This window comes from Protopterus annectens, chromosome 12.part0 (assembly GCF_019279795.1).
Source record: "Protopterus annectens isolate FY-2018-M chromosome 12.part0, PAN1.0, whole genome shotgun sequence".
Lineage (NCBI taxonomy): Eukaryota > Metazoa > Chordata > Ceratodontiformes > Protopteridae > Protopterus > Protopterus annectens.
Genome location: NC_056746.1, coordinates 388985206 through 389011490, shown reverse-complemented (window position 1 = coordinate 389011490; position 26285 = coordinate 388985206). Strand labels below are relative to the sequence as shown.

At 36.7% G+C, this 26285-nt stretch overlaps 1 protein-coding gene across 4 annotated transcripts in view; it reads left to right on the top strand.

Moving 5' to 3' along the window:
* Positions 1-26285, top strand: part of SLC29A4 (solute carrier family 29 member 4) — an 838710-nt gene that overhangs the window by 750323 nt on the left and 62102 nt on the right. For all 4 annotated transcript variants that reach the window (XM_044089484.1, XM_044089483.1, XM_044089482.1 and 1 more), the window contains one exon: positions 14853-15093. In XM_044089484.1, coding sequence (XP_043945419.1) covers positions 14853-15093 — 241 coding nt within the window. The remainder of the gene's footprint in view (positions 1-14852; positions 15094-26285) is intronic.

Below are 26285 nucleotides of genomic sequence, written 5' to 3'. Positions count from 1 at the left end.
GGTACCAGGAAGTAACTTCTCTCATGATCTCTGATAGCATTGATGTCCTTGACCACCTGCTACCATATCCTGTGTCAGGCAGATTGGTCAACTCTTCCTCTCCCTAAGATAAAAGCTCCATGGCCACATAAAGCTTAGATAATAACCTCATTTTCTGCATCCCAAATGGTGGCTTGCAGGGTCTATATTTGTCTTGGGTGCCATATCTCTGTATGACATGCTTGTATGACATTAAACAGAAACCCGACGCAAAAGTAAATGTATAGTACATAGACAGGATGGCTGTGAACTCAATTATGTATGAATGATTGCATCCATCATGCACACAACAGATTAAAAGGTAATGCTCCCTATCACTATCACAAGTTAGAACAGCCCCCTCCCATTAGAAAAAATATACATTAATAAAATAACAATATATAACAGTTCTGTAATGCAGAGAACAGGTTGTACAACTGTGTAATACATCACAGCATTAACAATAATAATTCAATAATAATTCACAATGTACAATCAGAAATTTAGAAAACCATTATAGCGCCATCTTCACTGCTGTGGAGGGCAGCCAGGTAGATATCACAAATGTAACACATTTTTTGCTAACGTGTAAAAAGCCCTGATCAGTATCAGCAAGTAGCTACGATCCCTCATAAAGTCAACCAAGGCGAGCTTCGAAAGAAAAAATTGCCAAGGACTCCAAAGATAATCACAAGGCATTCTTTAGCTATGTCAAGAATCTAAGTGTCAATGCTCAGATCTGCTCGGAGTTAGTGCAGAAAGGCACAAAATACACTGAACCGGCCAATATCGCCAACATCCTGGCAGATAGGTTCAGTGCAAACTTCACCCCCCTCTCACCCCCAAAAGGGCCCATAACCATACCAGAAGAATGTAGAGCCCCTGAAATCACAGACACGCAGGTTAAAACAGCCCTCTCCAAAGCCAAAAACACAGCATCAATGGGACCGGACAATGTCCCAGGCTGCTTCCTACATGAGCTCAAAGATGAACTAACCCCTCACCTAAACACACTGTTCAAACTCAGCCTTTCCACAGGCTACATACCCATAGAGTGGTACACAGCAATGGTTATTCTGCTGCACAAAGGTGGAGCCACAACAGACCCTGGGAACTATCACCCTATAAGCCTGACTAGCTTGGTCTGCAAGGCTATGGAGCGCATCATCATGGAACTCATTAAGAGAGACATTGGGAACCCCCAAACACTGGACCCTACCCAGTTCAGCTTTGTTAAGAGCAGACCATGCCTCCTAAACCTGGTGGACTTCTTTGAGATAGTTACCAAGGCTATAGATGAGGGAAAGGTGGTACACACAGCCTACCTAGACCTCGCAAAGGCCTTCAACACCATTCCCCATTCTGTATTATAGATAAGCTCATCAGCCTGAACATAAACCCCTACATCACAAGATGGGTTGCCAACTGGCTCATGGACAGAACCCACATGGTGAGAGTTGCGGGAGCTAGGTCCAACTCTAACTGGTTACAGGTGACATTCCCCAGGGCTCAGAACTAGGACCCCTCCAGTTCAGCATATACGTCTCAGAGGTACAGGCAAACACAGGAAGACTATGGCTGACCAAGTTCGCAGATGACTGCAAACTAGGGGCTATAATTGACTCTCCAGCTGACACAGACATCCTCCAAAAGGGTCTCACTGAGATGGATACCTGGTGTCAAAATCATGGCCTCAAGCTAAATGCCAAAAAGTGCATAGTCATCCCCTTTGGAAAAAACAAAGTACCCACAAACTACCACATAGTTGGTAGTCCCCTAAATATGGAAAATGTAATAAGGGAGCTGGGGACCCAAGTAGATAGTAATCGCTCCTTTGATAATCACATTGTCAAAGTGGTTAGAAAATCCTTCTATGTGGCCCACGTAATCACAAAAGGGTTTGCATCCAGATCAAATGAGGTGATTGTGCCCCTCTGCTCATCACTCATCAGACACATTATAGAGTACAATTCCCCATTTGGGATGTACCTTACAAGACACCTGCAACAGCTGGAAAGACCACAGAAGTACCTCACCAAGAGGATCACTGGCCTCAAACAGATGCCCTATACAGCTCGACTGAAGAAAATCCAGCCGTACTCAGTTGCATACTGCCTACTCAGAGGTGATCTCTGCCTGACATACAAGGCCATGTCCAACCCAGACTTGATGGACATGCTCCACCTAAAGAAAACCTTATCTCCTTGAGCCACACACTCTAGGGATCTAAACCTCACCACAACAATAAATAGGATGTGCTCGAAGGATAGATTCCTGACCCAGAGACTTCCCATGCTTTGGAAAAAGATTCCAATCTACATTAGGCAGAGCTCCTCGCTAACACTCTTCAAGAGAAACCTTGATGAGTAGATGGGAAACAGAAAGTTTACCCCAGAGATCACTTCACTGGGTCTGCTGGACAGAGGCACAGGGAACTAATCTAAGGGGGCGGCAAAAGCCAACACATTCTGGCTAGGCTTATAAATGCCTTTGGCAGGTAGCCTAGCACCTACCTATAAACCTATGAACCTGACCTTACTACAAAGTTATACTACACTTATCTGCTATAACTGTTCAAATTCCAAGAAAATAAAACCTACAACGTATAGGTCAGATAGCATTCTGTAGCAAATGTTTTGTAATGCAGATATAACTGATGTACATGGGATATGTCAACAGTAAAGAGTAAAGACAAAAAGAGAAAGATAAATGGTTTGTACTGGCCATTACAATTCATCCTTAATCTTTCACTAAAAGCATTATGTAAGAAATAACAACATACCTTAACACAAAAGCAGTGTAAAAAGCAAATCATTCTCCATACATTGTGTGTATTTAGCAGTATCAAGTTCTCTGCATCCAAACAGTCTCCCTGCTATAATACAAGTGCATTAGCTGCATGGTTACCTTTATATAGTGCAGGGTTAGCCCTTTGAGGAGTGTGAGTATGTGGATGAGATGTTAATTCATTAGCATTCCTGAATACCACAATTGCAATAAGTGCAGGGAAGGTAAACATGGTTTAAGGAGCTACATGATTTACTAAGTGTGGTCATAATAAATCTTGACACTCATTTTGTTCTATGAATATGTTAAGGTGAGAAACTCAAGTACAGTCAGTATTGACTAAAGTTGACAGACAGAAATGTCATTTGAAATTATGTCAATATTAAATGTTTATGTTCTATCTGAAAAATGAAAGCATTTCTGTTGTTTCATGTCCCCATTCTATTAAAATGGCATTACCTGACGTCCCGATATTGTGAGATATAAATGATAGAGGTGATGTGGCAAGGAGGTATAAGCAGTCTAAATGTTTCAGTGCAATGCAGCAGTAGCTCTGATCATTGCTAGTCATGCACTATAATTCATTCCAAGTTTCTTCATATTGTTATCCAAAACATTTTTTGTGAATGCTCTCACTAAATATTGCCTTCTGCATTTGCACACTGCTTGACATTGTAAAATGAACTTTCATGGCTTAAGGAAAAATGTGAAAAATTTAATTTGGCTTGCCTTCAGTAGTGCAAATACATGTGTCATAGGTGCACAGCACTCAAAACCCTGGATATTATTGATTGTGGAGAATGCACCTAACAGATGTCCACCTCTGTGGCACTAGGTGTAAATGAAGTGAATTGAGAGGAATAACACACATAATGTATTATATGAATCCTGTTTAGAGATCACATTTCAATTATTGTCAATATGCATTTTTTTAAATCTGCATTTACACACTGCTTGACAGCGCTTAAGCAGAGTTCACTACCAAGGAAAAAAGTGAAAATTTTAGTTTAGGCTGCTTTAAGTAGAACAAACAAACCTGACAGTGTTGCGTAACTGTCAGCACTCCATATAGTATTCACTGAAGAAAATACATGTGTCAGATAATTTTCTGTATGGCACAAGGTGTAAGTGCAGTGAGCTTAGAGAAAGAGAACAGCTGATGCCAGGTTAGAATCCAGTGAAGTGATCATTTTAAAGAGGGGTATCTGAATACATATTTACACACATTTTGTGATATCCATGTGCTATTGCCCGAAAATCAACTATTTCCAACATTGCTAACAGCATGTGAGCTGTTGTATGACCCCTTTAACATTATTTCCCACTACCTGCAGTTTTGATAATGTATGTTAGAAATTAAAGTTCAGATATGTCAAAGAGATGTGAGAAGGATGTATGTGTCACTCCGATTCACTTCTTGCTGTGGTCATTGCTAGACATACCCATTTTACTGTCAACTTCTTCTCACTCACATATTTTTCCAATATTTGTTGCATTTGTTTTGCACTTAGTAGCATGTAAACCTGGGTACATAGGTGCCAGTTCAGACTACATATATTGGTAGCTTGACCTCTGCAGACATGGCTGGCAATGAAGAGAATGGTGTTAAATTTAGAGCACAAAGGTGGGGTGTTGAGGAGTCCTGGATTTTTGTGGCACTCCTCGTGAAGTGCTACAGCCATAGGCTGCATCTGGGGTATTATACTGGGTCTCAGTGTAAGACTTAGGCTTGGAATAGCTTAGTCAAGACTATCTCCAGTGCAGCTGGGATTCCATGCAGTGGGGAATAATGTCATCACCACTACAGTGACCATACAAAGTACAAGCAGAGGTAGAATTTAGGACTGCAAACACCCCTCAGTGGTGTAAGTATACCCACCCATAATCTGAGTATGATATGGCATTAATTATCTAGCCAGCCAATGCAGTTTTTCATTATGTTTTCATATATATTTCTTTTATTTTCTTTCTGTACTGTATAGCTGCAGAGAAAATAACTGCAAACCTTGAGGCACACTCAGAGATTAACTCAGCTTAAAGAAGCTTGGGGTACATATGACTTGGATCTGAATTCAAGAAAGAAAACTGTTTTCAGTCACTCAGTCACTAGCACTTTGAGCAGGCATAACTCATCCTTGATATCAAGCATGTATGCCTTCCACATTAACTTTTGCTGCCTGCATTAGGCAATGACAACACCATATTAACTGTACCTGGGTTTAATACCCAGAAACAGCAATTAATTTTTATTACAGGATAATATTTATACAAATTCACAACAAGAATATCTCAGGAACAATTCAAATATGGTAATTGCAAGTATTGTATTTGAATATATAACCAATCTGTCATAGGGAAATAAAGGCTGCTCTGTCTTATATTCTAGCAGTGAGATTTCTGTATTTTATAACACAGTCATACCTCAACATCATATATGGATGTGGAAAAGGTATACAGTACTAATTATCATAATTGCTGATGTACTGCACACACATTGTGTTGAACAAATAAACGAATATGACATGCCATAGATCTAATTATCTTTTTGCTCGCCCCCCCCCACCCTAGCTCTCCTTTTTTTTACTTTTAGTTCTTTTTTGTGTGGGTGGGGTGGGGGTTATATTTTAACAGTAATCTATTTGCATACCTTGCTGATGAAAAGAAAAGGACTGACAGCACAGAGAGTTAGACAGACCACTGCAGCTCAGCCTGCCATGCACAGGCACCCAACACTTTGGGCTCACAACCTGTCAGCACTTCCACCACAACACCTACTGTACCTCCTCCACCTGCATTGGGTAGCTGTGCTTCTGGTGCTGGTGCAGTGGCACCCTCTGGCAGCAATACCAGTGGAGGTGGTAATTTTGTCACCCTGCAGGAGCTAACAGGGCTGGTGAAAAGTGCCATGGACATGGGTCTTGGTGCACATATCAACATGGTTGAAAAGGTCCAGTGTCAGATTGCTAAAATGAAGGCATGTCTGACACTGTCCCAGGCAGCTGATACAGGAGACAGTGATGACAGTTCTAGGTGTGAAGACTAGATTCTCATTGCTCTCAACCTGAATGTGAGTGCACTTCAGTGTCCCCTGCCTATCCCCAGTCATGGTGTCCCCAACCTTTTGTTTTCATCTGTGTATGCTTCTTAACTTATTCTACCTACCTAAGCACCTTCCACAACATTCCTGTCTCTCCAAAAAAAAAAAAATAAGGGGAAGACACCTCTCCCAGAAACCACAAAAGAATTGCATGTCATAATTAGCTTTCCACTTCACCTATGTGTCATCATTACACACTTGATTTGGTCCAGTTGGAATTACAACATTAATCTGTTGTTGTCACCCATCACTGGCGTGGTGATACTACAAAGTCATGAAGTTGCATGTACAATTGTACATTTATGTTGTGAAGAAGTAGATAGCTATGGTGCTCTCCCACCATCTTCCTGCACATTCCTGTATTCTTTCCCCCATATTTTGCCCAGTGCTTGCTAACCCCATTTTCACTACTGTCCTATCTATCCCTTTTTCACACATTTAATATGATAAAAAAAAATGATAAACGTGCAACATACATAGCCCCACAAAAAAATCTATTTACTTTATGTCCTTGGCATTTGTGTGGAGGTTAGCATAGCACAACAATGCTGACTTTGAGTGAAAGCTTTTTAACTTCTTATTACAAAAACTGATGGTTTCAATTTAATCTGCAGTGATCCAGTTACTTTCATGCAAATGTGCTTAAATATATACACTATGGACAAATATAGTAGAGGAAGACTAAAGACAGTACTGTGAAACAGTTAATGTAACAGTTGTTAGGCTGCTGGACGTAATGAACTAGACGTTCCTATGTGGCATGTTAAGATAATTACCATTTGCAGACTTTTTACGTAGTGTCCTGGGTTCAATTACAGTTGCAGGTCAATTTATTATTTCATGACATTTCATACTCCTATCATATATTTAACTGCAGATATATGTATTTCTCTCCATATACAACATTTCCTTAGCATGCCATTTGAATAGTGCAGCAAGACATCGTTTTCAAAAAACATTCCAGTGCCAACACTGAGACTTGTTAAGCCAACTTTATCTTGCTTATGTCTTTATGTTTGCTGCACTCTCCTAACCCTTATTTCTCCCTATAACAAGCATTTTATTGTATAGAGCATGACAGCTTAATGATGATTTAAGAGCTAAGAGTAACAAACCATGCAGATGTTTCTACATATACCACAATACATATTGTTGCTATTTTTCCCTGCATCTGTCTGTCTCTCTCTCTCTCTCTGTTTACCCCTTTCTCTTCAGTAGTTGTCACTTCATTTGTGTCATTTAAGTGTTGTGAACTAGTAATTCCTTTGTGGTGTGATGACATAATCCTCACATTTATAGATAGATTTTTGACTATTTTTAGTCCAGCCATAGCTAAGTGTTGCTGACTTTTTTTAGTACACTATTTTATGACTACCTGTTGGCTACATATTGTTATGAGCCACCATTACCCTTCTGTCATAAGCTACTTTGTCCCTGCCTCCATCTTTCCTGTCAATGTATCTTATATCTCCTGTATCATTATTCTTCCAGGTCTACATTTGTGCAATTTCTGGCACTGGCGCCAGGTAATAAACGTAACTAAGGCTATATGGAATTACACAGCTTATGGCAGTATATTTTGTTTTTGTTTGTTTGCCTTCAGCTACATTACTCTGTTGTGCTTTGTGCCACTTTGCTTAGCGATGTTTACTCAGTTTAATATACTTTTCAACAAGCTGTAGAGTTGGATGTACAGGTTACAGTGGTCAAAAGGGTAATGAAGATGAATACACACATTCCCACTTGCTGAAATCTGCTATCAGATGCATGACTTCTTATGTGGTGTGCTTAGATATTGCTCAGGTCTAAATGTTTTTCTTGGAATACTTTAAAAGTTTGAATCCAGGTGGCTGATACAATGTTTTAGAATGTTTTGTGTGTATTCTCATTAGGTGACTTGTGTGTCTGTAAATGTTGGCTACACCTTTCCGTAACACACTATTATCCTGCTGCTATATTAATGTACTTGCTGCCTGTTGTGAAACATGTCTTGTAAGAATAGTTATGCTGACAAAGTAACACAATGCAGATATTTGCATACATGACACATGCACTACTATATCATGTCTGCATTGTGTACTCATGTCACCAACTGTCTACCTCTTCTTACCAATAGTGTGCCATCCAATAAACCCTTGTATTCAAAACTATTTCCATAACCCATGTTTCCACCAGCAATAACATGGTTGGTCCCTCATGTGCTCCATAATACACCTGTAGCATTAATATGAGGATTTACTAAATGCAACTGTCATGGAAACTGTGTTAATCATGCACTTGACACATGAACACAACATGTGTTGTTTCTGTAGTCCATCAGACTAACACATGATTGTGTGTGTATAATGCTTCTTTGCACAACAGTTGGCACAGAGCAACATAGACTACCGCTAATTCCCATTCTAAGTTCAACACTTCAAGGTATGATTATGCAGTCAATTATGCAGGCACTCATACGTTGCCATCAGAAGTACAATTCAGCTTCTTACTGTGTTACAATTTTGCGTAACCTATTCATACATAATACATCACTATTATTCTGCAGTGCACTGTCCTATGTAGGAGTTGTCTATATTGTAAATGCACATTTTGCAAGTATGAGACAAGACAAGTGTGCAGTCATTCCAGAATAAAGTGGAAGGAAAGTTAGATTGGTAATCCACTGGTTTATAACTGTGAAATTCTTTGATACCACATACTGTGAAAATCGTAATAGACAATACATTTAACGTCCCAGCTCTCTTACCCCACTTTTAACACAAACACCCTCTCTGCAACACACTAATGAGGTTATCTTGTCAAAAGTGCACTCTCTTTCTCTCCCCTTAAGAGTCAGAATTCTTTTGTGGCACTTGCAACTAATAACATGCTCTGTATATTGTGTAACTAGATAGGTAGAAGGTTTGAGACTCAATGTGGGAACTTGTGTTTGTGGATGTGTAATGCTTTGTGCTGCATCCACTTCTCCTGAGGGGAATTCATTTCACTTTGCACACAGCTCCCTTATCTCATGTTTTACAGAAGCATCTTCTCAGCAACACAATAATGAGATTATCTTGAAGAAAAATGGACTTTATCCCTTAAGAGTCAGACTTTCCTGTGGCACTTGCAGCTAATACTGTGCTCTATGGATTGTGTAGCTAGATAGGTAGGAGGTTAATTGTTCAATGTGGCTAATACTGTGCTCTATGGATTGTGTAGCTAGATAGGTAGGAGGTTCATTGTTCAATGTGAGGTAATTTTGTGTATGTGGCTAGATAGGTAGGAGGTTCAATGTGCAATGTGAGGTAATTTTGTGTGTGTGTGTGTGTGTGTGTGTGTGTGTGTGTGTGTGTGTGTGTGTGTGTGTGTGTGTGTGTGTGTGTGTGTGTGTGTGTGTGTGTGTGTGTGTGTGTGTTTGTGTTTGGGAGGTTTATAGTCAGGTGAGTACGAAGTCCAAAGCAACTGCTCAGTTAACTTCTACTCTGGAGAAACATTTTAAAATGCTAGATGGCTGCACCATCTCCTTATCCCACCTTTTACAAACATATTTCCCATGTAACCCATTAATGAGGTCATTCTTTCTATCACATTAAAAGTCAGACTTCTCCTGTGGTGCTTGCATTTCTTACACTGTTATCTTTAACAGTAGGAGGCATGGATATACCAGTGATTAATTTCTACAACTGTGTGTGTGTGTGTGTGTGTGTGGGATTACAAATTAATTTGGGATTGGTTTACACACATTTCAGTAGAAACATTTACAACCCCAGATAACTGTAAAAGTCATTTTATCACACACATCTCCTTGACAATACATTGCTGATGTCATACATTCATAGATGCTGTATGCCTCACTGGTACCCAAGATTCTCCTGTGGTGCTGGCTACTGATAATGAGCTGTGTACATTTTGTAACTAGTTAAGTGGAGGGTTCGAGTCCATCCTTACTTAAATAGTGTGACTGCAATTACTGTCTTATTTAGTCAGCCACCTTTATGTAACCTTCTATGTATGAGATGAATTTACAGTGCCACAGTGTTAAACTAGTAAATCTTAGCATCCCCAGAGGAAATAACTTTTTTGGCACCACAGTGATTACATAATGCTACCACAGATACAATATCTCACAGTTCTAGTACAACTTCTCCTGTTGTGTGTAACTTTGATACTGTGCCTTGTACATTGTGTACCTACATAGGTGGGAGGTTTGAGTATAGTAGTGTGCGTGTCTTTAAAAATCATACTGTGTAGACTACTCTTCAAATACATATTTGATGTGTAGCTGTACAATGTTATTGTGCCCCTTCAACCACTTTTTAGCATAAACATCCATCTAATGAGCAGTGGTGATGTAATCCATTCAGCTGTGCACTGTCATATTTTACCACATGTCTTGTGGAGCTTGCAATTCAGGCACTAATCTGTAGCTTGTGATCTTATGTAGTTAGTTCAAATCCAGGCATTACTGCTAATCTATTACATGTTTATAGGTGATAACCCCCTTTCCTATGGGTGCCACTGACATTTGCAAAAACATGTCCATTTCTCGTGTGTGTGGTATGACAACTCTAAGGTTCATTTGTTTTTGTGTATACATGTCTTACAGACACCCTACAGCAAAAGGCTTTTTTGACACAAGAGAAGGTGGACTTGTATCTGGAAAATTTCCTGATCTTCTTAACCTCAGACTTCAGCCAGAAAGTATCTCAGGATCCTGGGTTCCTGATATCTATTTTCCTTATGATTCCTTTAGCCATGTTACACATAAGAAAGATTCAATGTTTCTAAAAAACACATGGACCCAACAATTGCATTTTCTAGAATTTCAGACTCCAGTCTTGGGATTTTTAGAAAAGCAACTGTATTAGTGGAGAGTACAGATTCAAGCAAATCAAGCTCTTCCCTTTTCTCCTCTACTTCCAAGCTAGTCTCTAACCACAGATGCCTTAGATTTCACTTTTGTACAGATTTTAATCAAGATAAAAGTACAAGGCCTGAGGGATTAGTCAGATATAAATGTAAAGGAAATGTGGGCTGTGATCCATGCCTTAAAATCTGTTCATCTTCCCCAGGAACTCTCCAGGTGATTGCAGACAAATACTGTGAGGTGATACATCAACATGTGATCAATATTTTGAAAAGTCAAAAAATGAAGTGACACCAATAACAGTGGTTTTGCAAGGAGGCAACCCCCCCCCCCATAACAGTATATACTAACTCTGAGATTACACTACAGAGGGGAAAAGGACAAACTCTCCATTCTCCAGTCACCACTGTACCGCTATCTCAATGCCAACTATCTGACTTTCAAAAAGTTGACCACATGGTCTTGACCATATGAAATTCAGCATTTTGAAAACTTGATCATCTGAAGTAGGCCCATTTGTATATGTGTATATATGCATGTGTGTGTGTGTGTTTGTGTGTGTGTGTGTGTGTGTGTGTGTGTGTGTATACACAAAAGTATAAATATATATATTATACACACACGTGTGTATATATATATATATATATATATATATATATATATATATATATATATATATATATATATATATATATAGGTTCACTACTAAATATAGAAATCCTGAGACTCTGAATACCAACAACCAGAATCTCGAGATTGCAGAATCTCGAAAACAGTGATTGCAGAATCTCGAAAACAGTGAATGGAGATGGCCGTACAGTGCAGAACAGGAATTTTGCCATTCACTCCACTGCACTACGATCTCAGAGTTGGTATATTTAAGTTACAGGGGGTGTGGGGGGTTCAGGGGGGCTTGCCCCCCTGCATAAACTTTCGAACAGTTGGTTTTGTGTTTTACTTTTTTTTTTTTTTTTTAGTTCAAGATTCCGCAATCTCGACATTCTGGTAATCTGTTTCCAGAGTCTCGGGATTGTGGAATTTTGATATTTAGCAGTGAACCCATATATATAGGTATATATATATATATATATATATATATATATATATATATATATATATATATATATATACATATATATATATATATATATATATATATATATATATATATATATATATATATGATGCAGTATGTGTTTCATTCATTAAGATTTTGGATGAACAGAATAGTTTGGGAAATTACTGCTGAAACCTTTAGATATTTTGAAGGATTTGGCATTATGGGGTAAGAATGTTTGTGCAAGCATAGGCGGGTTAGGGTTAGGGTAGAGTTAAGTGAGAGCACAGATGCAGTGAAGTACTTGCTTGTTGATGTATGTGCATGTGTCGTAGATGTCTTGATTAGTGGTAGTGTTACTGAAATGTTTTTTCAAAAGTAAAGGGCAGGACTAGGGTTAGGGACAGGGGAAGAGTTAGTGTTAGCAGGTATTAATTAATAAGGTGGTGCAGGAAGGGATCATTGTCAAAAAGCTGAAAAGAATGAAACTTGATAGTCAGGGAAGAGAAAGAAAAATTCAATTAGAGTTTTTGTCTCAACACTAGATAATATAGCCATCGTTGAGTTGAGTTTACTTTTTTGAGATTAAAAACTCGATATTTGAGTTTTATCCTGTTTTCATGCTTTGCCTGTTCAGCATCAGTCACAGATAAATGCCATTACTAACACTAACGATAATAATGAAGACTGTGTTGGGGGTGTTTTTACAGTGACATGCTTTTCTTTCTGACCACTGCATTGATTTATACATGCATACATACTGCATTAGAATTTAGTTTTGGTGTGCAGGACTTTTACTGTTTGTTGTAAAGTAACTTAACTTTGTCCTTATGTGTATGTGTTTACCCATGGCGATGTTCTAGATTACTAGTCATCTTAAAAGCATTAATAGACATCCAGCTACACACACACACACACACACACACACACACACACACACACACACACACACACACACACACACACACACACACACACACACACACACACATATGTGTGTATATATGTGTGCATATATGTATATGTATATATATATATATATATATATATATATATATATATATATATATATATATATATATATATAAATATAAAAGGCTCCGAACATCCATGAAGTTGAGGATAAAAATGTACTTTATTACAAACAACAAAGTAAATAAAGCAGATGAGCACTTTCAGACCCAAATAGACCTTCTTCAGAGCTAACAAAACACACCATTGAATGAAATTTAACTGTTCAGTAACCAACAGGTGGCATGATTCAATTGTGCAGCCAATTAGAAAACATATGGCAGTGTCTCTTGATCAAAAATGGTAAACCATAAATATCAAAAGATAACAAGTATGTCATAACCTATAAAATGATGAAATCAATCACAGGTTCCACTAGCAACACAACAGTCCTCTAGCTCTTGTAACAAAATACAGTGCCCGATCCAAAACCAAAGAACACCCTACAGCCGCAAGTCACTGAATGCCACAAATGGTTGTAAAGTCAAATAAAATAAAGTTCTAAAATTGCAACAGTACATAACTATGTATGATCTCATTATAAAATCACTCATTTCTATACAGTCATCTTGAAAGGTATAAGGAAAATATAAAATGTATATTTTCCTTATGCCTTTCAAGATGAGTGTAATAAAGCACATTTTTACCCTCAACTTGATGGATGTATGGAGCTTTTCTACTTTATCTTTGATTTTTCTTCTCCGGAGTCTGTCCATTGGTGGTCGACCTTCCAGTGTTGTACGTATATATGTGTGTATATATATATATATATATATATATATATATATATATATATATACATACACATACACACACACACACACACACACACACACACACACATATATGTGTGTATAGATATATATAGATATATATATATATATATATGATATATAGATATATATATATATATATATATATATATATATATATATATATATATATATATATATATATAATATGGATAGCACAGTGGCACAGTGGATAACATTGTCACCTCACAGCAAGAAATTCCCTGATTCGATTTTCATTTGGGGTACCTTCTGTGTGGAGTCTGCATGTCCTCCCTGTGTTTACATGGGATTCTTCGTGGTGCTGCAGTTCTTAGGTGGATTGGACACTCTAAATTGGCCATAGATGCAAGTGTGTGGTGTTGAATGCAAAAATGGGAAAAAAGGGGTTTTGGTTGTGTGTATATATATATATATATATATATATATATATATATAGTTTCATGTTATTTATTCTCTGAGTTTACATTTTGCATTGAAATGAAATATTGCATAAATAATTATGTACATGCAGTTAAACTTGTGTTGCTAAGAAGCTTGTGTTATGAGCCTAAATGTATTTTGAACCTGTACTTCATTTAATCATTGATAATAATTCAGGTGTTAATAATTCACAAAGTATTCTAATAGGTGCTGTGCCAGGTCAGTGGCTGGACATAATGCTATAATTTATATGCTACATGCACTAAGGATTTCATGTAGTAACATTAAATAAATATTTTTTTAACAGATTCCATTGTTTCTGAATATTCACCATTAATAATTAATGACAAACCTCTGTGGATTATTTATGTTTTCTTATCAGTTTGTTCCACTTTATTTTCCCTGATCTGTAAAACATATTGTGCAAGTATCTCAACCTGAAATTTCAGAAATCATGGTAGCCTTTATTGTCTTTTGAGAATTAAGCCCTTGGATGATAGCAGATTTCATTCTGTGATCAGCTTCATTTTTATTAACTTTTAAATCGGATACCTTAAATTTTGAAAGGCATACTTCATTGGTCCTTAGATTGTAATGGCATAGGGGGCTGTATATTACTTAACTATCCATATAACCTAATGAGATTTTTTTATCAAATGAGTGCATCTCATGAAGATTCATTTGCTGCAGAAGTAACAAGAGGTAAAAGAAGAAGTGAAGTAAGAAAGGAAAGGATAAATTAATAACAAATGAAGAAATATTTAGAATAACTTTATTAAGAATTGTTTTTAAGAAAATATTTTGCTTTGGTTTTCCCAGATCTTGGCTGCTTTGCCTTATGACTGGAATGGGCCTCGCTTGCTAATGTGCTCCTGCCTCCGCGTCATTTTTATTCCTCTTTTCATTATGTGTGTATACCCCAATGGGAAGCCTTCGTTCAGTCATCCAGCCTGGCCTTGCATTTTCTCCCTCCTTATGGGTATCAGCAATGGATATTTTGGTAGTGTTCCAATGATACTAGCTGCAGGTAAAGTCAGTCCAGAACAGCGGGAACTAGCCGGTAAGTACTAGCTTTTCTTTTTTGTGTATGGCAGTATAAGGGGCATGAATGGCATTAACCACAATGATGTGAGTGAAAGTATTTGTCTCTTGTTAATGTGCAGGCCAGCATTTCAGATGTAAATATGTTGTTTCCTACCACAGTAATTCTGGAAAGTGCAGTTAAACTTATCATAACAGTATATCTTCGAATGATCACTGCTGCAGTAGCCACAACTATATGGGTTATATCCTTCCAGGGATGTAATAGCCGGTCAACTTCCAAAGCTTTAAGCACTTTCCACATGCCCAAACTGTCAGGCAGCTTGAACTGAGCTGACTAAAAGACAAGTTTGGGTGCAAAGCCCTTCAGAGCTTCACCGCTGCTGAAGCGTGCACGCCTCTGAGACTTTCAATGATCGATAGTCAGCTTGTGCTTTCCTTTGGTCAGGTAAGTTCTCTTTCCTTCCATTTTTTTAATTTTGTTGATGCTTTATTACTTTCCTCTTCAGAAAAGTTGTTTTAAAACTAGGATTATTGTGTTTTAGTGGATTGTGTCAAGAGTGTTACATACTTTTAAATGTAGTGATTATTTTTTTCTTTCAGTTTAAAAGTGGTGTAAAGTAACTGAAAACTTTTCTCCTTGGAAAATGTATATTTATTTTACTTTTGTGGGGATGGCATACTGCTTTTACTGTGGGGTTTTTTTTTGTCAAAAAAGTAACGTTTGTGAACTGGTAGTGTTTACTGGTAATTGCTGCTCGTCTTCCCTGGGAAAGAGGCAACATTTTCAGCTTAACCATGAAACAGACTACTAGTCCCACAGTCGGCCCTTCTTCCAGCCACAAAAAGAAAAAAATTAAGCAAACAGCCTTTGCCACCACAGCAGACTAGCAGTTTACCTCAGCCACAGGTGGGTGATCTTTTACCCTAGATCCCTCTGATGTAGCACCTACGGACACTATAGACCATATCCTCTGGGACTGTTGGAGTATCCTCAGTGGGCAAAGAAAAGACACTATTGTTGGTCTTGGGAGAGGCAACAGGGAAGTTTTCCATGTTGTGTCAGAATGCTTTGCTCAACCAAGGGGAAGCTGTCATTGCCATTAATAACACAGTTGCCCTCTCCTCAATGTTTCCTTTCAAAAATAAGCAGACAATTAAGCATGTGTCTACTCCTCCTTAAGTTTCTTTAGATAGGAGTAGTTTACTAGGTCTGACACAAGGTTTAATTCATGTCATTGATCCTTCTTGTAAATTAGTTTCTGTTAAAAGAAGGGTGGATTCCTTTTTTCCTGAAGAGATTCAAAATTCTGCATCTGTACAGGAAGATGCAGGGATGGATACAATTATTTTTTCCTCACATTTCTGATTCAAACTTAGAGGAGAGCTTAGTTTCTGATTATCCCTGTGGGAGGTTACCTTTCTGTGAAACTATTGCTAGGATGTGCCAGTGTTTTTAATGAGAGAACACTGTTTTCTCAGTCCCTCAGAAAATACTGAGTTGTTACAGAAGGATTTTCCAGAACCTACACCCATTCCTCCTGTTCTGTCTGCTTAAGATGTGCATGTTACCACCTGCAGTTTTCCTGATTGTCAGCCACCTAACCCTAAAATAACAGATAGGATGTATAACAGTCTTTAAAATTGTATATGCTGTTCAAAAGCTTGACCCAGCAGCTATAACTTTGGTTTATCCCATGTTGCTAAGCACTTCATTAATTCCAATCCTACTCTTTTTGATAGGGATGGGAACATTATTGATATGTATGGGAAATAGTGCACACTTCGGCACCCTTGATTTTCAGAAGTTTGAATTGTCACGCTCATATGTTAAAGTTTGTCCTGACAAGATGTGAACGTATGAGGAATGTTTTATCTGCAGTTTCTTCTTGTGAAGAAAAATTTGCCTTAAATAATTTAGTTGTGTCTATTGCACAGGTCACTTCACATTGTTTATAGTGTGTATATGACTCTGATGATAATTCTTCCATGGCTATGGTCTCTGGTACTGTTTTGAGGAGGTTTGCATGGCTGCATTCTCAGAACCTCTTGGATAAAGTTAAAAATGAGATTTTAAATTCTCCCTTGGACAGAGATTTAGTGTTAGGCCCCTCTGCTGCAGAGGTGATCAAAACATGTGATGAAAGGGGCAAATTTAAGATTTTTCCACCCTCCTTTTCCAAATTTTCCAATGGATTTTCTTTTCATCCAATTTTGGCAAAAAAAAAAAAAAACGAAACAGTCTCAGCAAAATACAGGTAAACAGACATTTAAGAAAAAATGCCAAGGGTGATTAAAAAGGAGTCTCAAACCTTCCAAAATCATAGACAGTCCAACAAGTTGGTGTGACAGTTGAAGAGATCTTGAGACCCCCTCCTACCCTGGCCTCTTTTTTCTTCCAGAAAATCTGAATCTCTGTGTTTCTCTTTGGCAACAGATTGTTTCAGATAAATGGGTTCTGAAAGTCATTCATCAAGGTTGCAGATGGCAGTGGGATTCCTCCTTTCCAGGGGGCATTCCTCATCATTCAGATCAGATGCTATTGTTTTGACTGGCTCTTCATCACATACTGTCCCAAGGAGTGATAGAACCCGTTCCTCCTTCCCAGGTGAGGAATGATTTTCATTCAAGGATGTTTCTAGTGCCAAAGAAGGAAAAAAAGCAAGAAAATGCTTGGAGGTCATTTCTGGATCTTTCTTTCCTAAACCCATATGTGATAGTGCCCGAATTCAAAATGATGTCATGTCACAACTTGTTACCTCTTCTTCCTCATTCAGGTTTCCTAGCAACACTAGACTTAAAAAGATGCTTATCATCACATCTCTATTCATTCACACTTCAGACATTTCTTTTGGGTTACCCGTTGCACCTAGAGTGTTTGCAAAGTGCCTAGCTCCAGCTATATATCATTGCATGCTAAAGGGTATTCACATATTTTGATGACTTGCTTATCTTTGCAAAATCTTGTTCAGTGTCAGGAATCTCTCTCTCTTGGGTGAGACATCTCTTACATAAGATGGAATTCCAAGAAAATATTCAAAAGTCTTTCTTGACCCCTTCATTCACGATTGTGTTCTTGGGATGTCAACTATACACCTCAGTCCAAAGAGATTTTCTTTCACAGAGAAAAAAAAAATAGATCTTTATCTGTATCTACTTCAAATGTTTTCCAATCAGACTTCAGTCACAGTGAAGGAATACCTCAGGATTTTGGGTGTCATGGCATCTATGAGTCTCATGATTACCCTGGCAACACTCCACATGAGAAAGCTATAGTGGTATCTGAAATGTCTTTGGTCCCAGCATCAACACCCAATATCATTTCAAATCTCAGTGCTGGGGGTTGTCAGAAGAAATTGTTTTGGTTGAGATAGATATCCTTAGCTGGGTCTCTCCTTCTCCTTCCTTGCTACAAAGCAGTCAGTGACCACTTATCCTTCAAATTTTGCTTGGGGATCAGTTTCAGGAGGAATAAAAGTGCAGGGGATGTTGAATACCAAAGACAGGTGCAAGTACATAAATATCAAGGAAATGCTTGCGCTGATCAAGGCATAGAACTCTGAACAATCTTTGGTCTTCAAGACTTCTACAGACAATACCATAATCACATGGTACATCAACAAGCAAGAGGGAACTAGGTTATGCTCCCTTTACAGATTTGCCATGCTAGCTTGGGATATAGCTTCACAACACAGCCTCACTTTACAGGCATCCTACATTCTGTCAGAGCAAAATTGTGTGGCAGACAAGCTGAGTAGAAGCATGACAGACCCTTATGAATGGAAACTAGATCAGGGGGTCTTCTAAGATTTGATCCATTTATGGTGAGTTCTTTAAGCAGACCTTTTTGCCTCCTCTCTGAACAATCAACTGGTAAGATTTTTGTTTTAGGACTCCATGCAAGAAGGACTGAAAGATTGACATATTTTTCTTTTCCTTGGACAGGAATGTTCTTATATACTTTTCTACCCTTTCCACTGATATCTGGTGTACTTCCTAAGATTCATAAGGATTCCCCCACAGTCATTGTGGTGACTCCCTTCTGGCCCAGGCAACTATGGTTCTTCCTTCTTTTGGGAATGGTCAGGGACAATTAATACAATCTTCCTCAGAGACTGGATCTACTCACAAGAACAGGGATGTTTGATTCACCCTAACATCAGTTAACTTCAGTTGACTGTCTGGATGATAGAGTCCTTTTAGGCACCTGTTTTCTGAGGATGTGCAGCAGGTACTAATGGAGGCAAGAAAACCTGTTACTAGAAAATCATATACTAGCAAATGGAAAAGGTTTTCTAGCTGTTGCCAGCAACATAACCAGCACCTATTCAGGGCTAGTTATTCTTTGGTTCTACAATATTTGTTTTGGTTTCTATCCTAGGACCTTTCTTATTCCTCTACCAATGTTGATTTATCAGACATTTTATCATGTCTCCCCATGGATCATCCTCTTTCAATAGAGTCTTGTGTTAAAATGGTTTTGAAAGGGGGTTTTGCATATGATGCCTCCAAGAAAACTGGTGGTCCCTCCTTGGGATATTAATTTTCTGTTAGAAAAGCTAAGACTTGCTCCATTTGAACTCACTAATCCTGCTGACTTGAAGTTCTTAACATAGAGAATAGATTTCTCTGACCTCTGTAAGAAGGGCATCTGAGTTGCAAGCTGTTATGGTGAGTCAACCCTATCCCATTTTCCATAGGGATATATATATTTTGTTTTAGAATTAATCCTTCTTTTATGCCTTAAGTGGTGCCTGAGTTTAATTTAAGCCAAACTATCCATCTCCCTGTTTTCTTTCCTGAACCTAAAAATGAGAGAGAAAGGAGACTCCATAGCTTGGATGTCCACAGACAGCTCAGGTACTATCTTGACAGAACTATATCTTTCAGATATTCAAATCAATTGTTCATTTCTTGTGGAGGTATGAAGAAGGGACAACTTGTGTCAAAACAGACTATTTCCAAATGGTTGCCTAAGGCTATTATCTTTTGTTATACTCACCATAACAAAACTATCCCAGGCAGGGTGAAGGCCCACTCTACCAGGTCACAAACAACACTGAAATGTATTCAGGCCGAAGCCAAAAAAACAACGCTAGTTCCTTTAGAAAATTTAATACAGCTTAGCGCCTCGGCATAATAGCCTTCAATGAACATAAATTACAAAACACACCCACTCATATAAATACTACAATCAATTAAACAATCATATTAAATTAATCAATTATATATAAAAGAAATTTTAAAGGTAACATACATTATTCAATACCATGTATATAAAAAACTAGTTACATTTAAGAAACTACAATAAACTTTTCCAATTCATTTCTAAATTTAAACCATTAGGTGACATAGTATTATATTTCAATATATAAATAGCTCCCTTATACAATAAAACATTTTTTATTAATCTATCGTCACCTTTTTTAACTAATACTTTTTCAAGAACACAACATTCAAATACATCTATACTACCACTATGAACTTCTATAAAGTGAGAAGCAATTGGACTTTCTAACATACCTCTTTTTATATCCCTAACATGTTCTTGCATTCTCGTTTTAAATTTTCTTTTTGTCTCTCCTATATAATAGAGTTTACATGGACACTTAATACAATAAATTATACCTACTGAATTGTAAGAAAAAACATTATTTGGTTTATAAGTAATGTCATTAATTTTATCAAAATATGGCCTTACATATTTACATATACTACATCGATTACAGGCAAAAGTACCATATGTCTGTATATTATGATAAACTTGACTATTAGGGGAAATATAATAAGCCTTAATTAATTTATCTGATAAATTTTGACCTCTCTTAAAGGCTATTTTAGGAATATTAGGAAAAAGTTTACAAAGATTTCTATCAGATACCAAAAATTTCCAAAAATACTTAATAATATTCCAAATTTTATTACTAAATATATTGTAAGTGGTAACAAAATAAACATCCTTAATTTCTTGATCAGAAACTTTTAAACTATTATTTTTTATGTTAATACTCCCAATATTATTGACATATGGTAAAAAATTATCATCTTCTTTATTCTTATTATTTCCTAATTGATAAACATTATTGTTACTATGATTGTCTAATAATTTATTAATGGACATATTCAATAACTCCATACTATAACCTCTCTTTAAAAACATAGTAATACAATCATAAATATTTTTTTCTAGATCTATTTCATTATTACATAGTCTAGATAATCTAATAATTTCTCCATATGGTAAAGACACCAATGTATGTGGGGGATGACAACTAGTTCCAAAAAGGAACTGATTTCCATCAGAAAATTTGCGATACACTGTTGTCTGAATCTTTTTACCTACTTCTCCCTGTAATGAAATATCCAAATAATGGATTTTATTCCCAAATTGTAAACCATCAAAATGTAAATTGAATCTATTATTATTTAAATCTGAAAAAAATTCATAAACATGTTCAAAACCTCCACTACAAAGAAAAACAAGATCATCTATGTAGCGATAGTAAAAAAGTACATAATTTTTAAAGAATTCATTAGTATATATATATTCTAATTCATATTTAGCCATAAATAAATTTGCATACATGGGGGCAAAAGATGCCCCCATAGCTGTTCCTTTAATCTGATGGTAAACAATTTCATTAAAACTAAAGAAATTATTTGAAAGACAAAAAGAGGTTAAATCCATAATAAAATGAGTAGTAGGACTATCTCCTAGAAAATAGTGTAAAGCCTGTAAACCATCTAAATGTTTAATATTTGTATATAGACTGACAACATCAATACTTATCCAAAACATACTGTCTGTCCAAATAACTTCACTAATCTTATCAATAAAATCAAAAGAGTCTCGAATATAAGACTCTAATTTTTGTACATGTGGTAGCAGATGATTATGTATAACAATGCCTATATTCCGACAAAAGTAATTGCTAGCTGAAACAATAGGGCGGCCAGGCGGATTTATCATATTTTTGTGCAATTTTGGAAGGCAATAGAAAGTGGCCAAATTACAATCATAGGTTTAGTTTAGTTTATAAGCTAGTACTAGGCTAACTGCCCTTGTGAGTCATTTTAAGCCTAGCCAGTTATCCCCTGTGAGATTCAAACCCTGTACCTTGTGTTTGTAAGGCAAACACCTTAACCATTAGGCCACCCTCCCAACCCTATCTATACAAAATTTTCTATTAAGATCTTGTTTAGAAAAATATCCTAACCTAACACCTTTATTTAATAAATGTGTGTATTCTTTCATTGCATTAAGATAACTATCAAGGTTACTAACTTCATAGGTTAAAGAATCATTAAGATGTGACATACACATATCAAGATATTGCCTATGATTAAGTAGTACTACTTTATTGCTTTTATCAGATTTTTTAATAACTATATCATGTCTATCAACAAGATTTTTCAAAGCATTCCATTCATTTTTGTCATATTATATTTCTGATATTTTTTATTTATTGAATTCATAATTTCTTGAACGGAAAAATGCACCATTTCAGAAAATTGAATAATACTGGAATTATTATAAGAAGGAATAAATTTACTGTGAAAATCAATACCATCTATATTAAGTAAAGAATACACCTGTGAATATGTAAATAATGATAAATCATCTGACAGACAAGAATAATAGCTATCTATACTGGTATCACTGTCATCATTTCCTTCATATAATTCAACTTTATCTGTTGGAAATACTTTATCATGAGAAAAATGACATTTCAAATGAAGTTTTCTAATGAATTTAAAAATATTTTGTTTAAGTAAATAGTGTCGAGGTATGACAGTAGGGACAAATTTTAGCCCTAAATTAAGTACAGACATTTCATCATTAGATAAATCACAACCAGAAATATTAACTACATTAGAGATGGTAGAATCAGAATTACTAAAATCAATTCCATCTACCCCTCTTGTATACTTGTTTAAATTGTCCTTCACCCGATGAAGAACCCGTTTCAAAACCTTTCTTTTTATTTCCTCTCTTGGAATTATTGCTTTCATTCCGAAAGCGTTGCTGATGAGCTGCTGGATCTATAGCAGCTGGAAGAGGAGGAAAATCATTGTAGTTAACTTCTGAATCTGTAGTTTGCCCATAACCTTCAGAAGATGCAAATGAAACTGAAAGTTGTTTTTTATTTGATTTTTTCTGTTTAGTTAAAGGGCCAAAAAAAGATTTGCATTTCCAAAGAAACGCACGACCATTATCATAGTCTTTAATGTCCCTTTTAATTTTTGTTGATTTATACTGTATTTGTTCATTTTCATATTTATTCAAATTTTCTTTTAAACCAACAAAAATATCATTAACCTTGACTGATAGTAACCTAGAATGAAAAGAATGCAATTGCTTTTGTAATTTTTGCAACAGTAGTTGTTCTCTGTCCACAAGTATCTTTACCCATTCCATTGCGCAATTGTGAGCCGCCGTAAGCCAGCGGTCTTTAAATATTAAATCATCTTTATCAGCATTGTCAAATGGTGTTGCGGGGCTTTTAAAAGCTCTTAAACCCCGAGGGGAAATGTCAAGTTCTACATATCTGTTTAGACCCAGTAAATTGAAATGACAGCGTGTCTCACGGAATAATAGTTTTTCAAATTCCTTTATTATATCTTGTATCTCCTGTGAGAACATAGCATTGCTACGCCCTCCCAACGAACCGAAAGGATTAATAAATTTCTGTTGTCTTTCGTAAATCAAATTTGATATATAATCTGAGGTTACATTACCGCTAGGTCTTAAAGTCTCTCCTGAATTTATTTGCTGACAATTAATAGAAGCTGACATGGATTTATTACCTTGTAAAACTTCAGAGACAACCGGAAAACCTGGAACTTCCATATGTGTTTTCGTTCTGTTAGTAACCTCAGGTACCGGCGTTTTTCCAGGAAACAAAACTTGCGTATTCATAGGAACCTTCGGTCTAACTGCCGTATCAGGTACCGCTGTCGTCACAGGAGCTGGAATACAGGATCTCACAGAACAACCATTTATTTCCGAAACAAATGGAACGTTTATTGTACCTTCATTAGTATCACTGGTATCCGAAATAAAGCCATCAACTGGAGAATTAAAGTTCTCTCTAAAGACTCTCAGAGTGTTCAATAAAGAACTAGTATCCATATTGTCAAAATCACAAACAACACTGAAATGTATTCAGGCCGAAGCCAAGAAAACAACGCTAGTTCCTTTAGAAAATTTAATACAGCTTAGCGCCTCGGCATAATAGCCTTCAATGAACATAAATTACAAAACACACCCACTCATATAAATACTACAATCAATTAAACAATCATATTAAATTAATCAATTATATATAAAAGAAATTTTAAAGGTAACATACATTATTCAATACCATGTATATAAAAAACTAGTTACATTTAAGAAACTACAATAAACTTTTCCAATTCATTTCTAAATTTAAACCATTAGGTGACATAGTATTATATTTCAATATATAAATAGCTTCCTTATACAATAAAACATTTTTTATTAATCTATCGTCACCTTTTTTAACTAATACTTTTTCAAGAACACAACATTCAAATACATCTACACTACCACTATGAACTTCTATAAAGTGAGAAGCAATTGGACTTTCTAACATACCTCTTTTTATATCCCTAACATGTTCTTGCATTCTCGTTTTAAATTTTCTTTTTCTCCACTCTACCAGGTCCTTGGCTTCTTCTTTGGCCTTTTGGAAAGAGCTGGATTTTAGAAGTATTTGAGCAGCTGCTTCTTTGTCCTCTGTAGCTACTTCTAGAAAGCACTATAAGCTTGATTCCTTCTGTAGTCCAGATCAAGCTTTGCTAGGACCATACTCCAGGGCTCCTGGACTCTTCTCCTTCCAACTCCCAGATGTAGTTAGTTAAGGTAATCTACTCCTATAGCTAGCCTACTGCAGCAGTGATCAATATGATGAACATAGTTGTGTAAGTTAGACTTACCATTTTTTTTTTTTTTTGCTAGTGTGTGGACGTTTATTTCTGCTGTTCTTAGCATTGCCCTTTCAGGACTCAGGTTCCCTCTTTCTGCTGGCAGGAAAATTCTGAAGGGCTTTGCACCCAAATGTATCTTTTAATCAGCTCTGCTTGAGCTGGCCAATAGTTTTGACATGTGGAAGATGCCATGCAGATTAGGAAGCTGGCTGGCTGTTATATCCTTGGCAAGATATAACTCACATACCTAAGGCTATTGCAGCAGTGATCATTTGAACATTTAATTTTATGATAAGTTTAACTGTACTTTCCAGAATCAATGTGGTGTGAAACAACATGTTTACATGTGAAGTGCTGGCATTTGTTGAAGTTTCTAGAAATATATATTTATTTTTAAGTAACAGATGCCTGATGGCTGCTTATCTACCACTTTTCCTACAAGTACATTCTGGGGTTTGCTAATGACAACAATTCTGGATTACAATGGACGAACCTCAGGAAATCTGGAGGTACTAAAAAAAAAATCACACAAGACTGCAAAATATTTCTGTATTTTTTCAAGCCTTGTTTGAGCATTTTAAAATTATGGGAAGTAGCAGAAATGGGCATTAATGATGTCTAGCAGGTGCCTACCTGTTCTTTTTTCATCCTCAGTAGTAGATAATAAAATACTGTGGGTTTCTATTATATGTGAGGTTAATATCCCCAGCTTTCTATAAGCAATTCCATTGTAAGACAGAATGCTTAATGTTTGCTTTTCTCTGATTTATAGTGAATATCCCTTTTCTTTTCCATACTGCTGTTTTGTCATGTAGAGTGTTTATCATTTGATTTCTCTTGGGTGAAGTATTTGCCTTTGTTTACACCTGACTGATCATGTACAGTACAAAATGCTTATTCTTTGGTTTCTGTAATGTATAGTGACTCTTGCCAGTACAAACTCCCAGGTGAGCATCTTGCATAGCATTAACAAACTAGAATACCCACTATTGGATGTTTTTTTCCACCAATGTTCAAACAAACAGCTGTCCTGCTTTTTTTTCTTTGTCATTGGTTATTGGTAGTAATTACCAGTGACTGGATTCTTGTCTGGGCATGTCATCTGCTAGTATTAATTGTGATTTTTTTTGGGGGGAGCATTTCCTGAGGGCCAGATTTCTTGTGAGAGACACAAATGGTCACATTGGTTATGACAAAAGAGTAGTGCAGACTGTGGGGTCCACTAGTTCAAAAACTGTCTATACACAGAAATGCAATTAC